At 44.5% G+C, this 21,646-nt stretch overlaps 1 protein-coding gene across 3 annotated transcripts in view; it reads left to right on the top strand.

Moving 5' to 3' along the window:
* ly75 (lymphocyte antigen 75) overlaps positions 1 to 21,646 on the top strand; it is a 141,921-nt gene that overhangs the window by 34,484 nt on the left and 85,791 nt on the right. For all 3 annotated transcript variants that reach the window (XM_059647306.1, XM_048533646.2, XM_059647307.1), the window contains 4 exons: positions 2,718 to 2,875; positions 9,526 to 9,639; positions 10,411 to 10,499; positions 20,636 to 20,805. In XM_059647306.1, the coding sequence (XP_059503289.1) occupies positions 2,718 to 2,875; positions 9,526 to 9,639; positions 10,411 to 10,499; positions 20,636 to 20,805 (531 nt within the window). The remainder of the gene's footprint in view (positions 1 to 2,717; positions 2,876 to 9,525; positions 9,640 to 10,410; positions 10,500 to 20,635; positions 20,806 to 21,646) is intronic.

Here is a 21,646-nt window from a genome sequence, read left to right as displayed (position 1 = left end):
GGCAGAGATGGGATTAGTTTAATGACATCATAGACAGCACAGACACACTGGGTTGAAGCGCCTGTTCCTCTGCTGTGCTGTTCTATGTTTTTACAAGCCTATGATTTGTGTAAACAATTATTGAGGTGGAAATTTCAGCACACATTGTGTTCCTGAGAAATCACTGACTCCTTGGAACCTGTCCTTCTCCCTTTCAAAACCCCCTTGAAAATGAAAAGAACCTTACTTCTCTGGCCTCAGTGTGTTTGGGGGCTGAGAGTATAGATTCAGAAGGAGATACAAAACTGAAAATATAAAGTAGATTAGATTAGATTCCCTACATTGTGGGAACAGGCCCTTTGGCCCAACAAGTCCACACCATCCCTTGGAGCATCCCACCCAGACCCATCACCCCTATAACCCACACACCCCTGAACACTGGGCAATTTAGCATGGCCAATCCACCTAGCCTGCACATCTTTGGACTGTGGGAGGAAACCAGAGCACCCAGAGGAAACCCACGCAGACACAGGGAGAATGTGCAAACTCCACACAGACAGTTGCCCGAGGCGGGAATTAAACCCGGGTCTCTGGCTCTGTGAGGTTGCAGTGCGAGCCACTGAGCCACCTTGCCACCTAAATTAGTAGTGAATGAGTAATGAGCATAAAAAGCAGAGAAAACAGAAAGTAGACAACAGAGGAGTTGTTGATGATCAGTGCTATATAATTCAATGGAAGCAGCCTAGTGAATCAAGCAGATAGTGAAAGCAGACATCAAATGAGGCCATATGGGTTGAACTGAAAAACATAGTTATACACTGTTGGGACTATACTTCAGACCCCAAAGCTGTCAATTTGAAGAAAGTAAGCAAATACATACAAATGGCTGATAAAGAAATAATATTGCAAAAATTGAAGGATTTTGTTTTCTTTTTTCATTAATGGGATGAGGGTGTTGCTGGTTACACAGCATTTATTGCCCATCCCTAATTACCCAGAGAGCAGTTCAGAATCAACCACATTGTTGTCGTACTGCAGTACTAATTTGTAGTAGCATAATATTAACTGGCATGAAGTTCGTCAGAAAGGTGCAGGGAACGAAAAATTCTTAAAGTGCACCAGGAAAACTACTTTTTTCCACAATGAAGCAAGCCCAAGAAGAAAAGAGGAACTTAATTTTACTTTAAGAACTAAAGCTTCACAAGTGAAAGGAATATCAGGAGGGGACTATTTTTGGTGATAGTGATAATAATTTGGTTAGATTTAATTAGTTGTGGAAAAGAACAAAGACCATTTTTAAATCCAGAAAAGGCCTACATATTTCGAAGAGGTGATTTGGCAAAAGTAAACAAAGACTACTTCAAACATAAATTTGTGTACAAGTTTTGGGAGGCATTCCAGGAAGCAATAAAGAGATTTCAAAAGAAATATGCTACCGGAAAGAAAACATTTGGACTTTTGGCTATAGATGTTGATTTGTAGAACTGTTAATGTTGTATCATTGTTTTAAGAAGGAAGGTCGAATACTCAGCAGCTGAGTAATGACTAGTCACATAACCCTAATGAAAAAATTTTTGGAAAATATTTTATTCTGAAGGATAGTGTGATTCACCATTTCAAAATAGATGAGTGCAACACTAACAATACTTGAGGCTCAGCATCTTGTTAAACAGGTGGGTTGCTGAGCAGCACCTCCCCATCTGCCACCTTTTTAAATATTTACCCCGTGCACTACCCCTGCGTAGTGCATGGTATACACTGCAATCGCTAAGACAACTTGAACTCACCAAAGCAAATGGGAAAACTGCTTTATGTGTTTTATGATGTTGGACAAACTTTGAAGAGATGAGATTATTGTTTGCTCCAGAGATCCTGTCACCATAGAATCCCTAGTGTGGAAGCAGGCCATCAGCCTTTCAAGTCCATAGGGACCCTCCAAAGAGCATCCCACCTCGACCCTATCCCTGTAACCTTGCATTTTCAATGGCTAATGCACCTAGCCTGCACATCCCTGGACATGAGGCTTCATCAGTTAAGCTTCTGAAGTAATCTCACCACAATGTTCCCTCCCCTCCAACTCCACCTTGGATGTGGATTTTGGGTGATTTCGGAGTGCTGAAGCTGATAAATAGCAAAGGTTACTGTCTGGCATTTCTGAGATGCTCATCAGCCCAAGCCAGAAGGTTAGCAAGGTCTTGCTGTGTGCAGGCAATGACTGCTTCACTGTTGGCGTGCTGTGAATGGATTAAATATTGCAGTTATCTGTGAAAATCCTCACTCTGACCTTGCAGTGCTGAAATTCGGAATGTGTTCCTGTCTCTATAATTTTATATTGTCATAATGGTTTCTCATGTCAAGTTTTGTGCTCATTTAAATATGAAAAGCAATGCAACTTAATTTATAATTGTCAATACCATAAAACTAAAATTCTACTGAATCAATTAACATCACAGAATGCCAATTTTTGGCATTATTTAGCTCTTTTAAAAAGACTTGGTCATGGGTGTTTTCTTGCCATCTTTCAGATTTCTAAAGTTAGATCTTTGATAGGTCTTCATCACTGAGCATATGCCACAATATTTCTTATGGGTTAAAATCTGTGTAATCTGACCTGAAAATATCGAAATTCAATTGCTATTTGATAAATAAAATAGTCCCAGGATTATTTTTGCTAAATATTTGTACAGTATTAATCTTATTGAATTTCCCTAGCTATTGCACTTAAGTTTTTGTTTTAGCTTACAGTTATGAAATATGGACTGGATTGAGAAGTGACCAGTTCCCAGCTTTGTTCAAGTGGTCAGATGGATCTCCTGTGACCTTCACGTATTGGGACCAGGCTCAACCTAATATCCCCTATAATACTACAAAGCACTGTGTATCCTATGTGGGAAAGGCAAGTAAATGACTAATTACTCCTATGTTCTCTAGTCTGAGTGCATTTATTTCATTCACAAATAGACTATTAAAGCTTTAATTTAAATCTTGGTTAAAAAGCAAATGCCAGTTGTCCGAACATCACCAATGAGGCCTCAGAGATTTTGGCTTGCCCATGCCTTCTCTGCATGTACTAGAGGCGCTTTATTTGCTTGAACCATCAACAATAATTTCCGTTCTTCCCTCCTGTTGTGCAGTCCGAAGGGATTGTTGCCTTCAACGGATCACAGACTTCACTTGGGGCCTTCCATGAGCTGGGCACTGACAGGCCTAGTATGGATAATGGACAGAGTAAATCCTATTTGGTGCAAGTTTCTTTTCCTTTCTTTTAATAGAAAAAGGAAACATTTTTGCTGATATTTACTTTATTAGGATTGATTATATTCAGCAAACCAAAATCTCCTCCTTGTACAGATTAACAGCAAAGAAATAGTATACTCTCTCGACCCCCAGATATTTGTTTGCCTTCCCTTTGTACATTCCCACGTGAGTGCAATAGAAGCAGCTGGTTTGTGGCCCATTATGACAACCGCTCGCTGATTTCCTACATCCATCCTAAGAAGTAGCCCAGCTTAAACAGTGGTGAAAACCTTGGCTCTGTGTCAGCCATTATCTTAAAGCTATATAAGCCTCCCTTTAGTGATGCTTCTTTAGGCTCAGTGGTAATTCTGCCATACTAGCAGATGAATCCAGGACAGTCGGGTGTTGTACTTTCCCTTCTCCATTACTCTGAGGCTATGCTTGAAGTTGTAACATTTTCAGCTGCATGGATGTAATGGTCAATTTTCTGTTCCAGCTATGTCTAACACCTTGTGATTTAGTTTTATATTTAATGCCAATCATCTGACAAGTAGTCCCTGCATATTCCCAGCCCATATTAAGGACTGGAGAATATTAGCACGATAACCAGGTGGAGCTCATGCATAAAGCTAATCCAGCTGCTCTGTATCGCTGATCCAGATGGCCCCCAGGACTCTTAAGAAGGGCTACAATAGGAGGGAAAGTGTATGTCAGTTATCCTGACTTAGAAATATGTCACTGTTCCTTCAGTATCACTGGGTCAAAATCCTAAAACGCACTCTCTAATGTAAGTCTACCCACAGAAAATGGACTGCAGCAGTTCAGGAAGGTAGCTCACAGCCACCTCCTCAAGATCATCTAGGGATGGACAATAAATGCGACTTGAGCTGGTGACATCCCCATTCCAGGACACAAATGAAACAGAAAATGCTGTCTGATTTATGGAACTTGGAGAAGAACTCCAGCTCATTATGGCCCCTCAATTTGTTCTTGTAGCTTACTTTGAGCTGTAAGCACAAGTTGCCAACAGAAGAATTTGCCTTTAGGACCCTCTTTGGCAGAATATACATTGCTGAATGTTGTAAGATTTAGATCAAATATCATAAGACCCCAGTTAACATTTTAAATGAGCCTCCTGTATGAACAAGCTGCTGGTTTAATAAGAAAACTCCGAGAAACTTTTGATGCAATGGAGTGATGGTGAAAGCCTGGAGGTTCATCCTTTGCCTAGTATTGAAGCACCAGTGTGCATTTCTGTTATGTGTTCAGCTTGGAAATTCAGTCTGTAGAATATAAACAAAAATAATTACCATGCAGATTAAAAAGTTTGCAGCGCATGGTTGTTGCAAGTGGCTGAGCAACCTGATAATTACTTGAATTCTTTTTGTAAAATCTATGTTTGACCTTGTGGAAAACACTTGTAGAAAACAGAGTGGCAATGAGATTTAGCAAGGCAGGCAGATATGAAATAGGCAGAGAAAATTTGGTCACCATTAATAATCTAATGAAGGTCGTTTCTACTTTTGCAACTAAAGTTTTTTCAATGGAAACAGGTGTAAAACAGATTAAAAAGGAACAGTTTCAGGAACAGCTTTTGGCTGAAAACATTCAATGTAAAATTGGATCTCACTATATTTATTGAGTATCTGTAACGGATGTCTTGCAAATGCTAGTCGAATTAAATGAGACTAAAAATAGATGAACCCCTGGACCCAGTGATCTATTTTGAGTGTGTTGAAAGAGATGGCTGTTGAGACTGTAGACGCATTGGTCGTTTTTTTTTTCAAAATTCTCATGTCTGGTTCATGTCTGCAGATTAGAAAGTAGCAAATGTAACCCCACTTTTTAAGAAGGAAAAGACCGAAGAACAGACCTGTTAACCTTCAATTATCAGCAAATTGCTAGAATCTGTAACAAAGGATGTGACAACAGAACATTCTGGGGAAAAAAAATAATGGTAGGATTGAGCACGGCCATCATAGATTTGTGGAAGTTAAACCGCGTTTAACAAACTTGGAGTTCTGAGGATATAACTATATCGGAATAGATGAAAGGGAACCGGTGGATGCGTATCTTTAGATTTTCCAAGCTTTGTGTTAGGTTTGACACAAGACGTTAACAAGCAAGGTTAGAACAAAGGGATTGAGGAAATATACTGACATGGAATGAGAACTGGTTAATAGACAGAAACATTAGAAATAAATGGGTCATTTTCAGATTGACAACCTGTGAATCATGGGCCTGTGACTATCAGTGTTTAGGACCCCAGCTGTTCACAAGTTAACAATCATTTGGATGTGGGGATTAAATTAATATTTCCAAATTTGCAGATGATACTAAACTAGGATTAAGAAAGATTTGTGAGGAGGATGCAAGGATACTTCAAGGAAATTTAGAGAGGTTAAATAAATGAGTGAGCAAAAATTTGACACACAAAATTCAATACAGAGAAATGTGAGGTAATCCACTTCAGTCAAAAATATGTAAATATTGTATTACTTCAATGGTAGGAAGCTGGAAAATGTTGAACTTCAGAAGGCTTTGAATGTTCTTGTAAAGAGACATTAATTTACAGATGCAGCAAGCAACGAAGGCAAATAGTGCATTGGTCTTTATTGCAGGATGGTTTGTGTTTAGGAATCTTACTGTTATATAAGGCCTCAGTGAGACCACAACCTCTGGAGTTTGTGTGCATGTTTTGGATGCCTTACCAAGGAAGTATATGTTTGCCATATGGGGAGTGTATTCAAGAGTCGCTAAACAAAAATGGGATTATCCTATAAGAAAAGATTAGAAAGAGCAGGTTTTTATTCTCTGAATTTTACAGATTAAGAATGGTCTTAAACAAACATGCAATATATTAAAAGGATCAACAGTGTAGAAGAAGGAAAGATGTTTCCCCTGGCTGAGGGAGCTAGAACCAGGAGACACTTTCCTCAACTATGATCTCACTGGTGGAGCAGTCTCAAAGGGCTGAAAGATCTACCCTGTATCTATTTCTTACACTCTGAGGGGCTGACTGATATTTTGGGACCTGGAGCAGAAATGATAGTGATATTCTTCACTATTTAAATTTTAGGGAATGTAAATTCAATAACATAACACAAAACAATGAAAAGCTTTCAAAGAAAAGAACTAAAACAAATTAAGAGTAATCCCTTCAAGGGTCTTATTGAATCTATGATACCAAAAATCTATAGAATCCTAATTCTGTAGAATTTTGGCTTTCACCTACTTACTGCGGCTGAAGATTTTGCATCCTGTTGCTTAATTTTAAAAGAAAATTTAATTGTTTTGCTATTGAAGTATTCATTTTTAAGTGTGCTTGTGGAATTATAGCATAACTCAAACGTAGTGTTCATTGGTTTCACATTTCACTTCAGACAGAGGCATGAACATACGGTACATGACAGTGTCAGAATGGTGTCAGTGGAGGAACTGCACTATGGGAGCTTCATCCCTTGACATTAAACCCTTCCATGACACTATCTGAAGAAGAACACGAGTCCTCATTGATGTCTTGACCAATATGTGTTCCTCAACAAATATCATCAGAGCAGATTGCCCAGTCATAATCAGGTGACTAGTGTTGAGACTCTGTGTATGAAGATGAGTTGCTGAGGTTCCTATATTTAAACAAAAACTATAGAGTATTTAATTAGTTGTGGATTATGTTGGGATACCCTGAAGTATAAGTTACACTCAATTGTAAATTCTTCCATTATATTGTCTGTTATAGTTGGACGATGTGAAGTCTGTTCTGTTTTAATTCTTTTGCGGAATTTGGGCAATGCTGGCCTAGCCATCCTTGAGAGGTGGTAATGAGCTGCCTTGAACCGCTGCAGCCTGTGTGCTGTGAGTAGACATGCAATATCATGAGGGAGGAAATTCAAGGATTTTGACCAGCCATACTGAAGAAATAGTGATTATATTTCTAAGTTTGAATGGTAAGTGGCTTGGAGGGGAACTTGAAGATGGTGGTTAAAATTGATTCAGAGATAGTAAGAACTGCTGATTCTGGAGAATCTGAGATAACAACGTGTAGAGCTGCATGAACAGAGCAGGCTAAGCAGCATCAGAGGAGCAGGAAGGCTGAGGCCTCGGGTCTAAACCCTTCATAAATTGTCAGGGTGGGGTGGAAGGGGATTCTGAAATAATTAGGGAGAGACGGGGGAGGCAGATGGAAAATGGATAAAGGAGCAGATAAGTGCAGAGGAGACAGACAGGTCAAGAAGTCAGGGGTGGAGCCTGTAACAGTGAGTATAAGTGGGATTGAGGGTGTAGGCTGGTCAGCCCAGGGACGATGGTCAGGTCAACAAGGCCAGGAGGAGGTGGGAGGAGTGGATAGGTTGGACAAAAGATGGACAGGTTAGGGTGGCGGGGACGAGCTGGGCTGGTTTTGGAATGCAGTCAGGGGCAGGGAGATTTTGAAGCTTGTGAAGTCCACATTGATACCATTGGGCTGCAGGGCTCCCAACCAAAATGAGGTGCTGTTCCTGCAACCTTCATGTGGCACCATTGTGGCACTGGAGAAGGTCCATAATGGACATGTCGTCCAGGAGTGGGAGGGGAAGTTGAAGTGGTTCGCGACTGGGAGGTGCAGTCGGTTGTCACGAACCGAGTGTAGGTGTTCCACAAAGCAGCCTCCAAGCCTCTGCTTGATATCCCCAATGTAGAGGAGGCCACATTGGGAACTGTGGATACAGTATACCACATTAACAGATGTGCAGGTGAACATCTGTTTGATGTGGAAGGTCTTCTTGGGGCCTGGAATGGGGGTGAGGGGGAAGTGTAGGGGCAGGTGTAGCACTTGCAGCAGTTGAAGATTGCAGTCCGGATGTGGCCTCCTACACCGGGGAAACCAAGCGGAGGCTAGAAGAGTGCATTGTGGAACTCATCCTTCGCAACGCCTCCCTGCAATAACAACCAATACAGAATCCCCCTCGTCCTCAGCGTACCATCCCACCAACCTCTGGATTCAACACATCATCCTCCGGTACTTCTCTCGTCTACAATCCGACCCCACCATCAAAGACATTTTTCCAACCCCACCCTTGTCTGCCTACTGGAGGGACCACTCTCTCTCCGTGAATCCCTTGTCCGTTCCACACTCCCCTCCAGCCCCACCACACCTGGCACTTTTCCCTGCAACCGCAGGAAGTGCTACACCTGCCCCTACACCTCACTTGCATTCGAGGCTCCAAGAAAATCTTCCACATTAAATACATGTTCACCTGCCCGTCTGCTAATGTGGTATACTGTATTCGCTGTTCCTGATGTGGCCCTCTCTACATCAGGGAAGCCAAGCAGAGGCTTGGAGACCACTTTGTAGAAAACCTATTCTCGGTTCACAATAAACAATGGCACCTCCCAGTCACGAACCACTTCAACTCCCTCTCCACTGTTTTGACGACATGTTCATCCTGGGCCGCCTCCAGTGCCACAACGACGCCACCCAAAGGTTGCAGGAACAGCACCTCCTGTTTTGCTTGGGAACCCTGCAGCCCAATGGTATCAATGTGGATTTCACAAGCTTCAAAACCTCCCTGCTCCCAAACACGTCCCAAATCCACCCAGCTCGTCCCCGCCTCCCTAATCTGTCCGTCCTTTCTCCAGCCTATCCACACCTCCTATGTACCAGCGTCATCCCGCCTCCTTGACCTGACCATCTACCCCGGACTGACCAACTCCTACCCTAATTCCCCACATACACTCAACTTTACTGGCTCCACCCCTGCCTCCTTGGCAGAAGTCTGTCTCCTCTCCATCTATCTGCTCCTTTTATCTATCATCCATCCTCCATCCGCCTCCATCTCTATTTATTTCAGAATCCCCTTCCCCTCCCCTATTTCTGAAGAAGGGTCCAGACCCAAAATGTCAGCTTCCAGCACCTCTGATGCTGCTTGGCCTGCTGTGTTCATCCAGCTCTACACCTTGTTATATCTAAAGATGGTGGTGTTTGGAATGCTTGTGTTGCTGTTGTTCTTCTGGATCAAAGTGGTTGTGAGTTCAGAAGATGCAGCCTAAGAGTTCTAAGGATGTTTTTTTAAGAACTAAAATCAACAAACAATTAAATTTCATCCTTGATCTAGTCAATTCAGTCTATTCACTGAACAATGCATCGAATCTGGCTGAATTGCACCTTTTTTTAAGCTCATTAGTCTGTCCATTCTATTTCATTAGATACGTTTTATGTGCCTTCATCCTGTGTTTATAAGCTGATGAATCATGGCTTTGTAGTTATATCCCTATTCTTCAGATTTTGATCATGTATAGATGGTAAAAATTCTGAATTTTCTGAACCCACAGTTGGGTCGATGGAAGTTTGCAGAATGTGACAGCAAGCTATCGTTTGTATGTAAGAAACAAGGCAAGACCTTGAATGAGACAGACCTGTCTGATGTAGGATGCCCTCAAGACAAGGTAATTGTTTTGTCTTTATCTTATTGTAACTCGTGTTGTGCCTGTATGCTTCTTTTAAGTTAGTTTTGAAATGTTCTTTTTAGTTATGGCTTTAAAACTAGGTTAAATTGAAGGGGAACTTCTGCTCTTCAGACATATCAGCTGTGGTCAGTATTATGAAGTTTGTTTATTTTACCTAACATCAGCTAACACTTCAATTTCATCCTTGGTATAAGCAATTCAGTCTGTTAGTGACCAATATCGGACCTTAGCTGTGGTGAAGAGTCCCAACCCGAAATGTCGACTTTCCTGCTCCTGTGATGCTGCCTGACCTGCCATGTTCTTGCTCCATACTGTATCAACAATATATTGAATAATGTTTAGCAACTTTTTACTAGCGGATTAGTCTATCTCACACCATTTCATTAGATGCATTTATGTACCAGCATCCTGGGTTTCTGGGCTGGTGAGTCATAACTTTGTGTTTGTACCTTTGTTCTTTAGGTTTTGATCTTTTAAGATGTGTTAAGTAAAGTCTTAGAAAAAAAGTTGTATTAATCTAGTCTTGACGTGAGGTTACAGCAGTTAAGAATGGGGAGAAAATGTACGTCAGCTTTTTTCAAATTAATTTACTGTAGATCTATAGGGCTTTATGGTAAATAAGTACTTGTTAATACGACCATTTCTATTATGATGCATAAAGTATGAATCATTAAGACCATTTAAACAAAATACTGTGATACATCCTTGACTCTTAAAGGTTGAGCCAACTAAATCTTCTTCCTTTTTAAGAGCTGGAGAAGGCATGGTAACTACTGCTACAAACTTGATTTAACAGAAGTCGGGTTTGAATCAAAATGTCATCTTACAATACAAAACAGGTACGTAAATTCTTGGAAATTATTTTCTACTTTTTAGAAGTTCATTGCAGTTTATGATCATTCTCATACAATCACAATATTGGAGTATATCAAAGCTTTACTTGTTTTAAGAATAGTAAAACTTGTTTCAATTGGTAATATTAAGGAATGTACTCTTTTAAAGTTCTGTTTGTACTGTCAGCTCCCCAGATGTTGTATAAAAAATTCTCTCTTTTCTCTTCTTAAATATTAGCATCTATTTCCCAAGTTCTATGCTACTTGACACCCCAAGGTAACATAATGTGACAAGTGAAAATATGCTTTCAGATCCAGTTGCAGAGCAGACTGATGCTCCAAAATTCTCAGATCCCCTAGCCAAGCTCTTCCAGTGCAGCCACAAGCCTGGCATCTACCCGACAATGTGGAAAATTGTGCAGGTGTATCCTGTACGCAAGACAGGACAAATCCAACCAGTTACCATCCCATCCATCTACTCTCTAGTAAAACTGTTATCAACAGTTCTATCAAGCAAACCTGCTCAGTGATGCCCAGTTTGGGTATCACCCAGGATAGTCAGCTCCTAACCTTATTACAGCCTTGGCTCAAGCATGGACAAAACAACTGAATTCCAGAGCTGACGTAAGAGTGACAGCCTCTTGATGTCAAGGCCATGTTCAACTGAGTGTGGCATCAAGAGGCCAGGCAAAACTGGAATCAATGGGTATTGAGGGCAGACAGTCCACTGGTTGGAGTCATACCTGATACATGAGATGGTTGTGGTTGTTGGAGATGGGTCACCTCGGCTCCAGAACATCTCTGCAGGTGTTTCTCAGTGTTGTGTCCTAAGCCCAACCATCTTCAGCTGGGTTATCAATGACCTTTCCTCCATCGTAAGGCCAGGAATAGGGATATTCGTTGATGATTTCACCATTTGTGACTCCTCAGAGATACTGAGCAGTCCATGTTCCAATGCAACAAAATCAGAACAGTATTCAGGCTTGGGGTGACAAGTGGCAAGTAACATGCAAACCACTAAAAATGCTAGTCAATGACAACCTCTAATAAGAAACAATCTAACCACCATCCCTCGACATGCAATGGTGTTACTATCACCGAAACCCCCACCATCGCGTTCTGGGGGAATTAGCATAGACTAGAAACTCAACTGCACTCACAACATAACTACAGTGGCTACAAGAGCAGGTCAGAGGCTGTAAATACTGCAGCAAGTAACTCACCACCTGACTTCGCAAAGCCTGGCCAGTATTTACAGGGTGCAAGTCAGGAGCGTGATGGAATACTGCCCACTTGTCTGGATGATTGCAAGTCCATTAACACTCAAGAAGCTTGACAGCCTGCTTGATTTGGCACCACGTCCATAAGCATCCACTACCTCAGTCACAGCAGCGTCCACTGTCTACAAGATAGATTGCAGAAATTGATGGAAAATCTTTAGACGGCACCTTCCAAACCCATGATCACTGGAAAGGTAAAGGCAGTAGTTACATGAGAAAACCACAACCTGCAAGTTCCCCTCCATACCGCTGACCATCCTGACTTGGCAATATATTGGCATTCCTTTACTTTGCTGGGTCAAAATCCTAGAATTCCATCGCTAAGGAGATTGTGGGTGTACCTGCACCACATGGAGTTCAAGAAGGCAGCTCACTACTACCTTCTCCAGGGTGACTAGGGATGGACAATAAATACTGGCCAGCCAGCAATGTCCATGTCCCTTGAGTGAATAATAAAAAATCACAGGAAAAACTAGACATGCAAAGTGAATTACTACATTGATTTTCTTTCTGCTGATGTTTCCCTCCTAATGCAAAGCAAAAAGCCCAACAAGATGAGATGTCATAATTTCAGAATTTAAATAATGTTACGCATTATTTCTACCCCCTACCCCATTCATGATCATAGAATGACATTGTCAAGTTCAGCCTGACCAGGAGAACAAAATATTGATACCCTTTCGGTGAATTAACATCTGTGCCAGCCGGAAGTGCTAATGTAAAAGGAAATTCTCTGAATATACTGATTCTAATTAAAACAAAAGTTGAAAGTTTTTTTTGCTTAGAGGTTTTAGGACATTTTACATTAATTTTTTTTTAAATGTTCAGTTTTGTATGAAGGCACACATTTTTACCCTTATCACTACTTCTCCAGAATGACATTGTCAAATTTCCTGAATGAGGCACATGCCCTGCTATTTGGCACTGTGAGCAATGATCCTTGGCTTCGGCCAGAGTAAGGACAGGTGTAGACTGTTTAGAAACTTTAGAATTCACAAAGCTATGCAATGTTGAATTTATTTTCCTCATTTCCACACTACCTGTGCAGATGCCCAATTCTTGTTTGGCATTTCCCTGCAGCAGTGCAGTTCAGGTCAATGACTCAACAAACCAAAGGATCAAGACTATATTTTGAGTTTGATTCTTCTGAGCTTCTGACGTTCCAGTGTGTTGTCACTACATCAGTTTTTATTTCTTAGTACCTGATTGTTTATCCTGCTCATGGATATAGTCTGTTGTCTGTAGCAGAGCTGTGATGTTAAAGTGCTAATGTAGCTTATTCCTTCAAAGCTCCTGTACAGGCACAACCCATGGTTAAGTGGCCTGCAGTATAATTTAATTTTAATTCCCTTAACAGAATCAGAATTTAGCCTCATTATTCCCACGTTGCTATTTATGTGCATTGCTGAGAAATGGCATAAAATGGCAATGTAAGCGCCATTGCAATTGCGAATTTCTCTAGACTTAGAGAGCTGCTTTGCTCCCCTCCTGATGTGAGGGTAAGATTTGAAAAAAACACAGGACAAAACTGGCTTTATTTATGCATGTTTATTCTAAAGGATGCTTCAGTTATGATTTGTGGTTGTTGTGATGGATATGTTAAACGCAAGACTTATGTTTGGGAAGCTAGCATTGTTGCCGTTCTCCATATCATAAGCAACACATTTTGCTTTGTACAGAAGTAATTTTGCACCCACTTGGATTATTTTGTATCTTCCATGAACGGTGATTGGTCACTATTTCAGTGACTTTGAAAAGACATAAAGCTGTGCTGTAGAATGCATAACTGTTGAATATTTCTTCATTTTCTGTGGTGCAGGAGATCCATGTTGAGAGCGGAGATTGACTAAAAATTTGTGAAAATTCTCCTTAGGATGCAATATCTCACCATTATTAGGTGCTTCACATTTGTGCACATATCCATTATAACCCTATAGGAGGGTGTACATAGTAATTATTTTACTGAACATCAGTCTGTTTAAGCTAATCATCTGAAAATGTGAATTTCAATCCCCACACTTCAGCTGTAGAATTTAAGTTCATTTAATTAAGTAAAGCTGGATTTTTTAAATAAAAGCTAGTATCTGTCATGGTGATGTGGAAGTACTGAATTATTACCAAAAACTTATTTGCTTGACTAATATCCCTTAGAGGAAAGGAAGTCAGTTATTTTTGCCCAATCAGATAGTTATAACCTGCAGATATCCAGTTCATAATTCATGTCCTCAGAATATAAACTTTGGTTGGAAGTTTCAGTGTTAAAAGTAAGATGGATAGAAAAGTCTGGTTTAGAAACTGGTAATGTAAAAGCAGATGAAACAAGCCTAATTAAAAGTTGGGGATAATGGGAACTGCAGATGCTGGAGAATCCAAGATAATAAAATGTGAGGCTGGATGAACACAGCAGGCCCAGCAGCATCTCAGGAGCACAAAAACTGATGTTTCGGGCCTAGACCCTTCATCAGAGAGGGGGATGGGGTGAGGGTTCTGGAATAAATAGGGAGAGAGGGGGAGGCGGACCGAAGGTGGAGAGAGTATAGGTGGGGAGATAGGGAGGGGATAGGTCAGTCCAGGGAAGACGAACAGGTCAAGGAGGTGGGATGAGGTTAGTAGGTAGATGGGGGTGCGGCTTGGGGTGGGAGGAAGGGATGGGTGAGAGGAAGAACAGGTTAGGGAGGCAGAGACAGGTTGGACTGGCTGTGGGATGCAGTGGATGGAGGGGAAGAGCTGGGCTGGTTGTGTGGTGCAGTGGGGGGAGGGGATGAACTGGGCTGGTTTAGGGATGCGGTGGGGGAAGGGGAGATTTTGAAACTGGTGAATTCCACATTGATACCATTAGGCTGCAGGGTTCCCAGGCGGAATATGAGTTGCTGTTCCTGCAACCTTCGGGTGGCATCATTGTGGCAGTGCAGGAGGCCCGTGATGGACATGTCATCTAAAGAATGGGAGGGGGAGTGGAAATGGTTTGCGACTGGGAGGTGCAGTTGTTTGTTGCGGACTGAGCGGAGGTGTTCTGCAAAGCGGTCCCCAAGCCTCCGCTTGGTTTCCCCAATGTAAAGGAGGCCACACCGGGTACAGTGGATGCAGTATACCACATTGGCAGATGTACAGGTGAACCTCTGCTTAATGTGGAATGTCATCTTGGGGCCTGGGATAGGGGTGAGGGAGGAGGTGTGGGGGCAAGTGTAGCATTTCCTGCGGTTGCACGGGAAGGTGCCGGGTGTGGTGGGGTTGGAGGGCAGTGTGGAGCGAACAAGGGAGTCACGGAGAGAGTGGTCTGTCCGGAAAGCAGACAGGGGTGGAGATGGAAAAATGTCTTGGGTGGTGGTGTCGGATTGTAGATGGCGGAAGTGTCGGAGGATGATGCGTTGTATCCGGAGGTTGGTGGGGTGGTGTGTGAGAACGAGGGGGATTATCTTTTGGCGGTTGTGGCGGGGGCGGGGTGTGAGGGATGTGTTGCGGGAAATACGGGAGACGCAGTCAAAGGCGTTCTCGATCACAGTCGGGGGAATGTTGCGGTCCTTGAAGAACTTGGACATTGGGGATGTGCGGGAGTGGAATGTCTTGTCGTGGGAGCAGATGCGGCGGAGGCAGAGGAATTGAGAGTAGGGGATGGAATTTTTGTAGGAGGGTGGGTGGGAGGAGGTGTATTCTAGGTAGCTGTGGGAGTCGGTGAGCTTGAAATGGACATCAGTTACAAGCTGGTTGCCTGAGATGGAGACTGAGAGGTCCAGGAAGGTGAGGGATGTGCTGGAGATGGCCCAGGTGAACTGATGGTTGGGGTGGAAGGTGTTGGTGAAGTGGATGAACTGTTCGAGCTCCTCTGGGGAGCAAGAGGCGGCGCCGATACAGTCATCAATGTACTGGAGGAAGAGGTGGGGTTTGGGGCCTGTGTAGGTGCGGAAGAGGGACTGTTCCACGTAACCTACAAAGAGGCAGGCATAGCTGGGGCCCATGCCCGTGCCCATGGCCACCCCCTTAGTCTGTAGGAAGTGGGAGGAGTCAAAAGAGAAGTTGTTGAGGGTGAGGACGAGTTCGGATAGGCGGATGAGGGTGTCGGTGGAGGGGGACTGGTCGGGCCTGCGGGACAGGAAGAAGCGGAGGGCCTTGAGACCATCTGCATGCGGAATGCAGGTGTATAGGGACTGGACGTCCATGGTGAAGATGAGCTGTTGGGGGCCAGGGAATTGGAAGTCCTGGAGGAGATGGAGGGCGTGGGTGGTGTCACGGATGTAGGTAGGGAGATCCTGGGCCAAAGGGGAGAAAATGGAGTCCAGCTAGGTGGAGATGAGTTCGGTGGGGCAGGAGCTGGCTGAGACGATGGGTCGACCAGAGCAGGCAGGTTTGTGGATTTTGGGAAGGAGATAGAAACGGACCGTGCGGGGTTGGGAAACAATGAGGTTGGAGGCTGTGGGTGGGAGGTGCACTGAGGTGATGAGGTCATGAATGGTGTTGGAGATGATGGTTTGGTGCTCGGGTGTGGGGTCATGATCGAGGGGGTGGTAACTTCTCTTGACTCCTCCCACTTCGTACAGACTAAGGGTGTGGCCATGGGCACCCGCAAGGGCCCCAGCTATGCCTGCCTCTTTGTAGGTTACGTGGAACAGTCCCTCTTCCGCACCTACACAGGCCCCAAACCCCACCTCTTCCTCCGGTACATTGATGACTGTATCGGCGCCGCCTCTTGCTCCCCAGAGGAGCTCGAATAGTTCATCCACTTCACCAACACCTTCCACCCCAACCTTCAGTTCACCTGGGCCATCTCCAGCACATCCCTCACCTTCCTGGACCTCTCAGTCTCCATCTCAGGCAACCAGCTTGTAACTGATGTCCATTTCAAGCTCACCGACTCCCACAGCTACCTAGAATACACCTCCTCCCACCCACCCTCCTACAAAAATTCCATCCACTACTCTCAATTCCTCTGCCTCCGCCGCATCTGCTCCCACGACAAGACATTCCACTCCCGCACATCCCCGATGTCCAAGTTCTTCAAGGACCGCAACATTCCCCCGACTGTGATCGAGAACGCCTTTGACTGCGTCTCCCGTATTTCCCGCAACACATCCCTCACACCCCGCCCCCGCCACAACCGCCAAAAGATAATCCCCCTCGTTCTCACACACCACCCCACCAACCTCCGGATACAACGCATCATCCTCCGACACTTCCGCCATCTACAATCCGACACCACCACCCAAGACATTTTTCCATCCCCACCCCTGTCTGCTTTCCGGAGAGACCACTCTCTCCGTGACTCCCTTGTTCGCTCCACACTGCCCTCCAACCCCACCACACCCAGCACCTTCCCCTGCAACCGCAGGAAATGCTACACTTGCCCCCACACCACCTCCCTCACCCCCATCCCAGGCCCCAAGATGACATTCCACATTAAGCAGAGGTTCACCTGCACATCTGCCAATGTGGTATACTGCATCCACTGTACCCGGTGTGGCTTCCTCTACATTGGGGAAACCAAGCGGAGGCTTGGGGACCGCTTTGCAGAACACCTCCACTCAGTCCGCAACAAACAACTGCACCTCCCAGTCGCAAACCATTTCCACTCCCCCTCCCATTCTTTAGATGACATGTCCATCATGGGCCTCCTGCAGTGCCACAATGATGCCACCCGAAGGTTGCAGGAACAGCAACTCATATTCCGCCTGGGAACCCTGCAGCCCAATGGTATCAATGTGGACTTCACCAGTTTCAAAATCTCCCCTTCCCCCACCGCATCCCTAAACCAGCCCAGTTCGTCCCCTCCCCCCACTGCACCACACAACCAGCCCAGCTCTTCCCCCCCCACCCACTGCATCCCAAAACCAGTCCAACCTGTCTCTGCCTCCCTAACCTGTTCTTCCTCTCACCCATCCCTTCCTCCCACCCCAAGCCGCACCCCCAACTACCTACTAACCTCAACCCACCTCCTTGAACTGTCCGTCTTCCCTGGACTGACCTATCCCCTCCCTACCTCCCCACCTATACTCTCTCCACCTATCTTCTTTTCTCTCCATCTTTGGTCCGCCTCCCCCTCTCTCCGTATTTATTCCAGAACCCTCACCCCATCCCCGTCTCTGATGAAGGGTCTCGGCCCGAAACTTCAGCTTTAGTGCTCTGAGATGCTGCTTGGCCTGCTGTGTTCATCCAGCCCCACATTTTATTATCTTAATTAAGAGTTGGCTTGTGTTTAATTTATAAGGTCGGAGGTGAAAGTGGAAAGAAAAAATGAGTGATTGACCTCTGGCTCTTTTAGTGGGACCAGAACGGCTGGAGAGAGTGCAATTACATCAATTATTTTTTAAAAAATCTCTCACATGAGCTTTAGAATAACAGAGTTGTGTTGAAGGTAAAATAATTTGTTTATATTTCTGGCTGACACCATCTCACAGCATGTCACATCTTTGTAGAGATTGGCTGTGGAGTTAAGAGGATCATTTATAGTTAACAAGGTGTAGAGCTGGATGAACACAGCAGGTTAAGCAGCATCTTAGGAGCAGGAAAGCTGATGTTTTGGGCCTGGACCCTCCATTAGAAATGGGGTAGGGGAAGAGGGTTCTGAAATAAACAGAGAGAGAGGGGGAGGAGGATTGAAGATGGATAGAGGAGAAAATAGGTGGAGAGGAGACAGACAGGTCAAAGAGGTGAGGATGGAGCCAGTAAGGATGAGTATAGGTGGGGAGGTAGGTAGGAGGTAGGTCAGCCCAGGGAGGACGGACAGGCCAAGGGGGCAGGATGAGGTTAGTAGGTAGGAAATGGGGGTGCGGCTTGAGGTGGGAGGAGGGGATAGGTGAGAGGAAGAACGTTAGGGAGGCGGGGACGAGCTGGGCTGGTTTTGGGATGGTACAGAGGGAGGGGAGATTTTGAAGCTTGTGAAATCCACATTGATAACATTGGGCTGCAGGGTTCCCAAGCGGAATATGAGTTGCTATTCAGGTGGCATTGTTGTGGCACTGCGGGAGGCCCAGGATGGACATGCCATCTAAGGAATGGGAGGGGGAGTTGAAATGGTTCGCGACTGGGAGGTGCAGTTGTTTATTGCGAACTGAGCATAGATGCTTTGCAAAGCGGTCCCCAAGCCTCCGCTTGGTTTCCCCAATGTAGAGGAAGCCACAACGGGTACAGCGGATGCAGTATACCACATTGGCAGATGTGCAGGTGAACATCTGCTTGATGTGGAATGTCTTCTTGAGGCCTGGGATGGGGGTGAGGGACGAGGTGTGGGGGCAAGTGTAGCACTTCCTGTGGTTGCAGGGGAAGATGCCGGGTGTGGTGGGGTTGGAGGGGAGTATGGAGCAGACAAGGGACTCCCAGAGAGAGTGGTCTCCGGAAAGCAGATAAGAGTGGGGAGGGAATAATGTATTTGGTGGTGGGGTCGTATTGTAGATGGTGGAAGTGTCGGAGGATGATGCGTTGTATCCGGAGGTTGGTGGGGTGGTATTTGAGGACGAGGGGGGGTTCTCTTTTGGCGGTTAATGCGGGGACGGGGTGTGAAGGATGAGTTGCGGGAAATGCAGACTAACCCTATCGCAGATGTCCTTGTCCTTCAAGGGCCACACCACAACGATGCCACCCGAAGGTTGCAGGAACAGCAACTCATATTCTGCTTGGGAACCCTGCAGCCCAATGGTATCAATGTGGATTTCACCAGCTTCAAAATCTCCCCTCACCCCACTGCATCCCAAAACCAGCCCAACTCGTCCCCACCTCCCTAACCTGTTCTTCCTCTCACCTATCCCCTCCTCCCACCTCAGGCTGCACCCCCATTTCCTACCTACTAGCCTCATGCCACTCCCTGGACTAACCTATCCCCTCCCTACCTCCCCACCTATGCTCACCTATACTCATCTCCGCCCCTTTAACATGTCGGTCTCCTGTCGGCCTATCTTCTCCTCTATCCATCTTCAATCCACCTTCCCCTCTCTCCCTATTTATTTCAGAACCCTCTTCCCCTTCCCCCCCCCCCCCCTTTCTAATGAAGGGTCTTGGCCTGAAATGTCAGCTTTTGTGCTCCTAAGGTGCTGCTTGGCCTGCTGTGTTCATCCAGCCCCACACTTTGTTATCTTGGATTCTCCAACATCTGCAATTCCCATTATCTCTGAAGTCTTGTGGTGTACTTCTGTCACTTGATTGGCTGTTCAGATTTCTATTTCTAACATTTAACTGTCCTAAACTCTCGACTTCCAGCAATTTTGTTGACTCGAAATGTCTCCCCTTGGAAATAGTTGTGTTCAAGAGGGCAACTTTCTGCTACCTTCTCGGAGCAATAAATGCTTGCCTTATCAGTTATACCTGTATTTCGTTAAAATAAAATTTTAACATTTTAACGCCCCATGGGGTGGCACAGTGGTTCAGTGGCTAACACTGCAGCCTCACAGTGTTAGGAGCCTGAGCTTGATTCCACCTTCAGGTGGCTGTCTGTGTGAAGTCTGCAAATTCTCCCCGTGTCTGCATGGATTTCCTTTGGGTGCTCTGGTTTCCTCCAAAGACAGTCCAAAGATGTGCAGCGAAGGTGGATTGGCCATGTTAAATTGCCCACTGTGCTGAGGGATGTGTAGATTAGGTGTGTTATATGGGGAATGGGTCTAGGTGGGATGCTCCTAGGGTCGATGTGGACTTGTTGGGCTGAAGGGCCTCTTTCCACACTGTAGGGATGTATGATCCTCTGAGATGATAAAATTTATTAATTCACAAATTCTCTTATCCGAATAATATACTCACCATGGAATATTGTGTTTCCCATAACTGCAGTAAAATTTGGAAAATACCCTTTTTGTATTGTGTCTCCTAAGTTTAAAAAGTGTAATTGGTTTCTCTTCAGTAATGTGAATGACTTTGACTTTGTGTCTTCTCTCTAAACTGCAGGTTTGAACAAGAATTTATTAACAGTCTGATTGCAAAACATACAACAGAAAATGGCAAATACTTCTGGACTAGTTTTCAGGATAGAAATGGCACTGGAGAGTACACATGGTTTACTACATCCAAGGAGAAAGAGCCTGTAACATATACAAATTGGAATGCATATCAGCCAGGTAGGTACTTACAGTATCCCTGATTCTAAAAACACCCAAGTATTCCATCTGTTTGCTATTGAGACAAAAAATTTCCAGGTCCTAGCCCATAGCTCAGCTGGTAAATGTCTCTGTAATTTAGAACAGAACCATATAGATCAAGAACATCCCAGTTATATCCTCTCTCTGCATCAAGTTGGAATATCTTAAGTGGGGTTGGGGGGAGCAGCAGTTTGGGGCTTGGGATGCAAAGGGCTACATTTAGACTCAATCGTTTGAGTTATTACTGGATAATGCCCACTTTCCATGACATGAGTTCACTTATTTGGATTGATAGAAGTGGATCATCAGACCACAACAGGTTTGAATTCTTTGAGCTGCCTACAGAGTCAAAGAGCTTGTTGGCAATCTGTGCCAAGTAACCCTCGGGATTGAAAGCCAATGAACATGACTTGCCCTTAAACTGGATTATACTGAAGGGAAGTTGCACGTGGTCGGCCTCACTGTCTCTAGTGATCTATCTTGGTCTAGTGGCCAAGCGAGTTTCAGAGACTGGAGATGGATACAGATGTGGTGGTCAACCACAATGTGTTTTCTATGTCTTATTGAAGTCTGCATGTTCCAGAACATGGTGCTGACTGCTTTCCATTGGATCTTTCAATTGGTCTCATCTGCCTAATTTGCTGGAATCAGTGTTCCTGTGCCAGGGTAGGCAAAGCCTTAAATTGCTTTTTAGTGACATACTAGGGTGTGACTGGTGTATACTTTAACAGACTTGGGAGCTTAGGATTCTCATACTCTCAGTTGTCTAGACTGTAAGACAGGGGATGCAATGCCTTAATGTTATTATCAATAGACTATT

Source organism: Stegostoma tigrinum, chromosome 7 (assembly GCF_030684315.1).
Source record: "Stegostoma tigrinum isolate sSteTig4 chromosome 7, sSteTig4.hap1, whole genome shotgun sequence".
Classification (NCBI taxonomy): domain Eukaryota; kingdom Metazoa; phylum Chordata; class Chondrichthyes; order Orectolobiformes; family Stegostomatidae; genus Stegostoma; species Stegostoma tigrinum.
The sequence above is the reverse complement of the archived record's forward strand: the minus strand, read 5'-3'. Positions and strand labels throughout refer to the sequence as shown.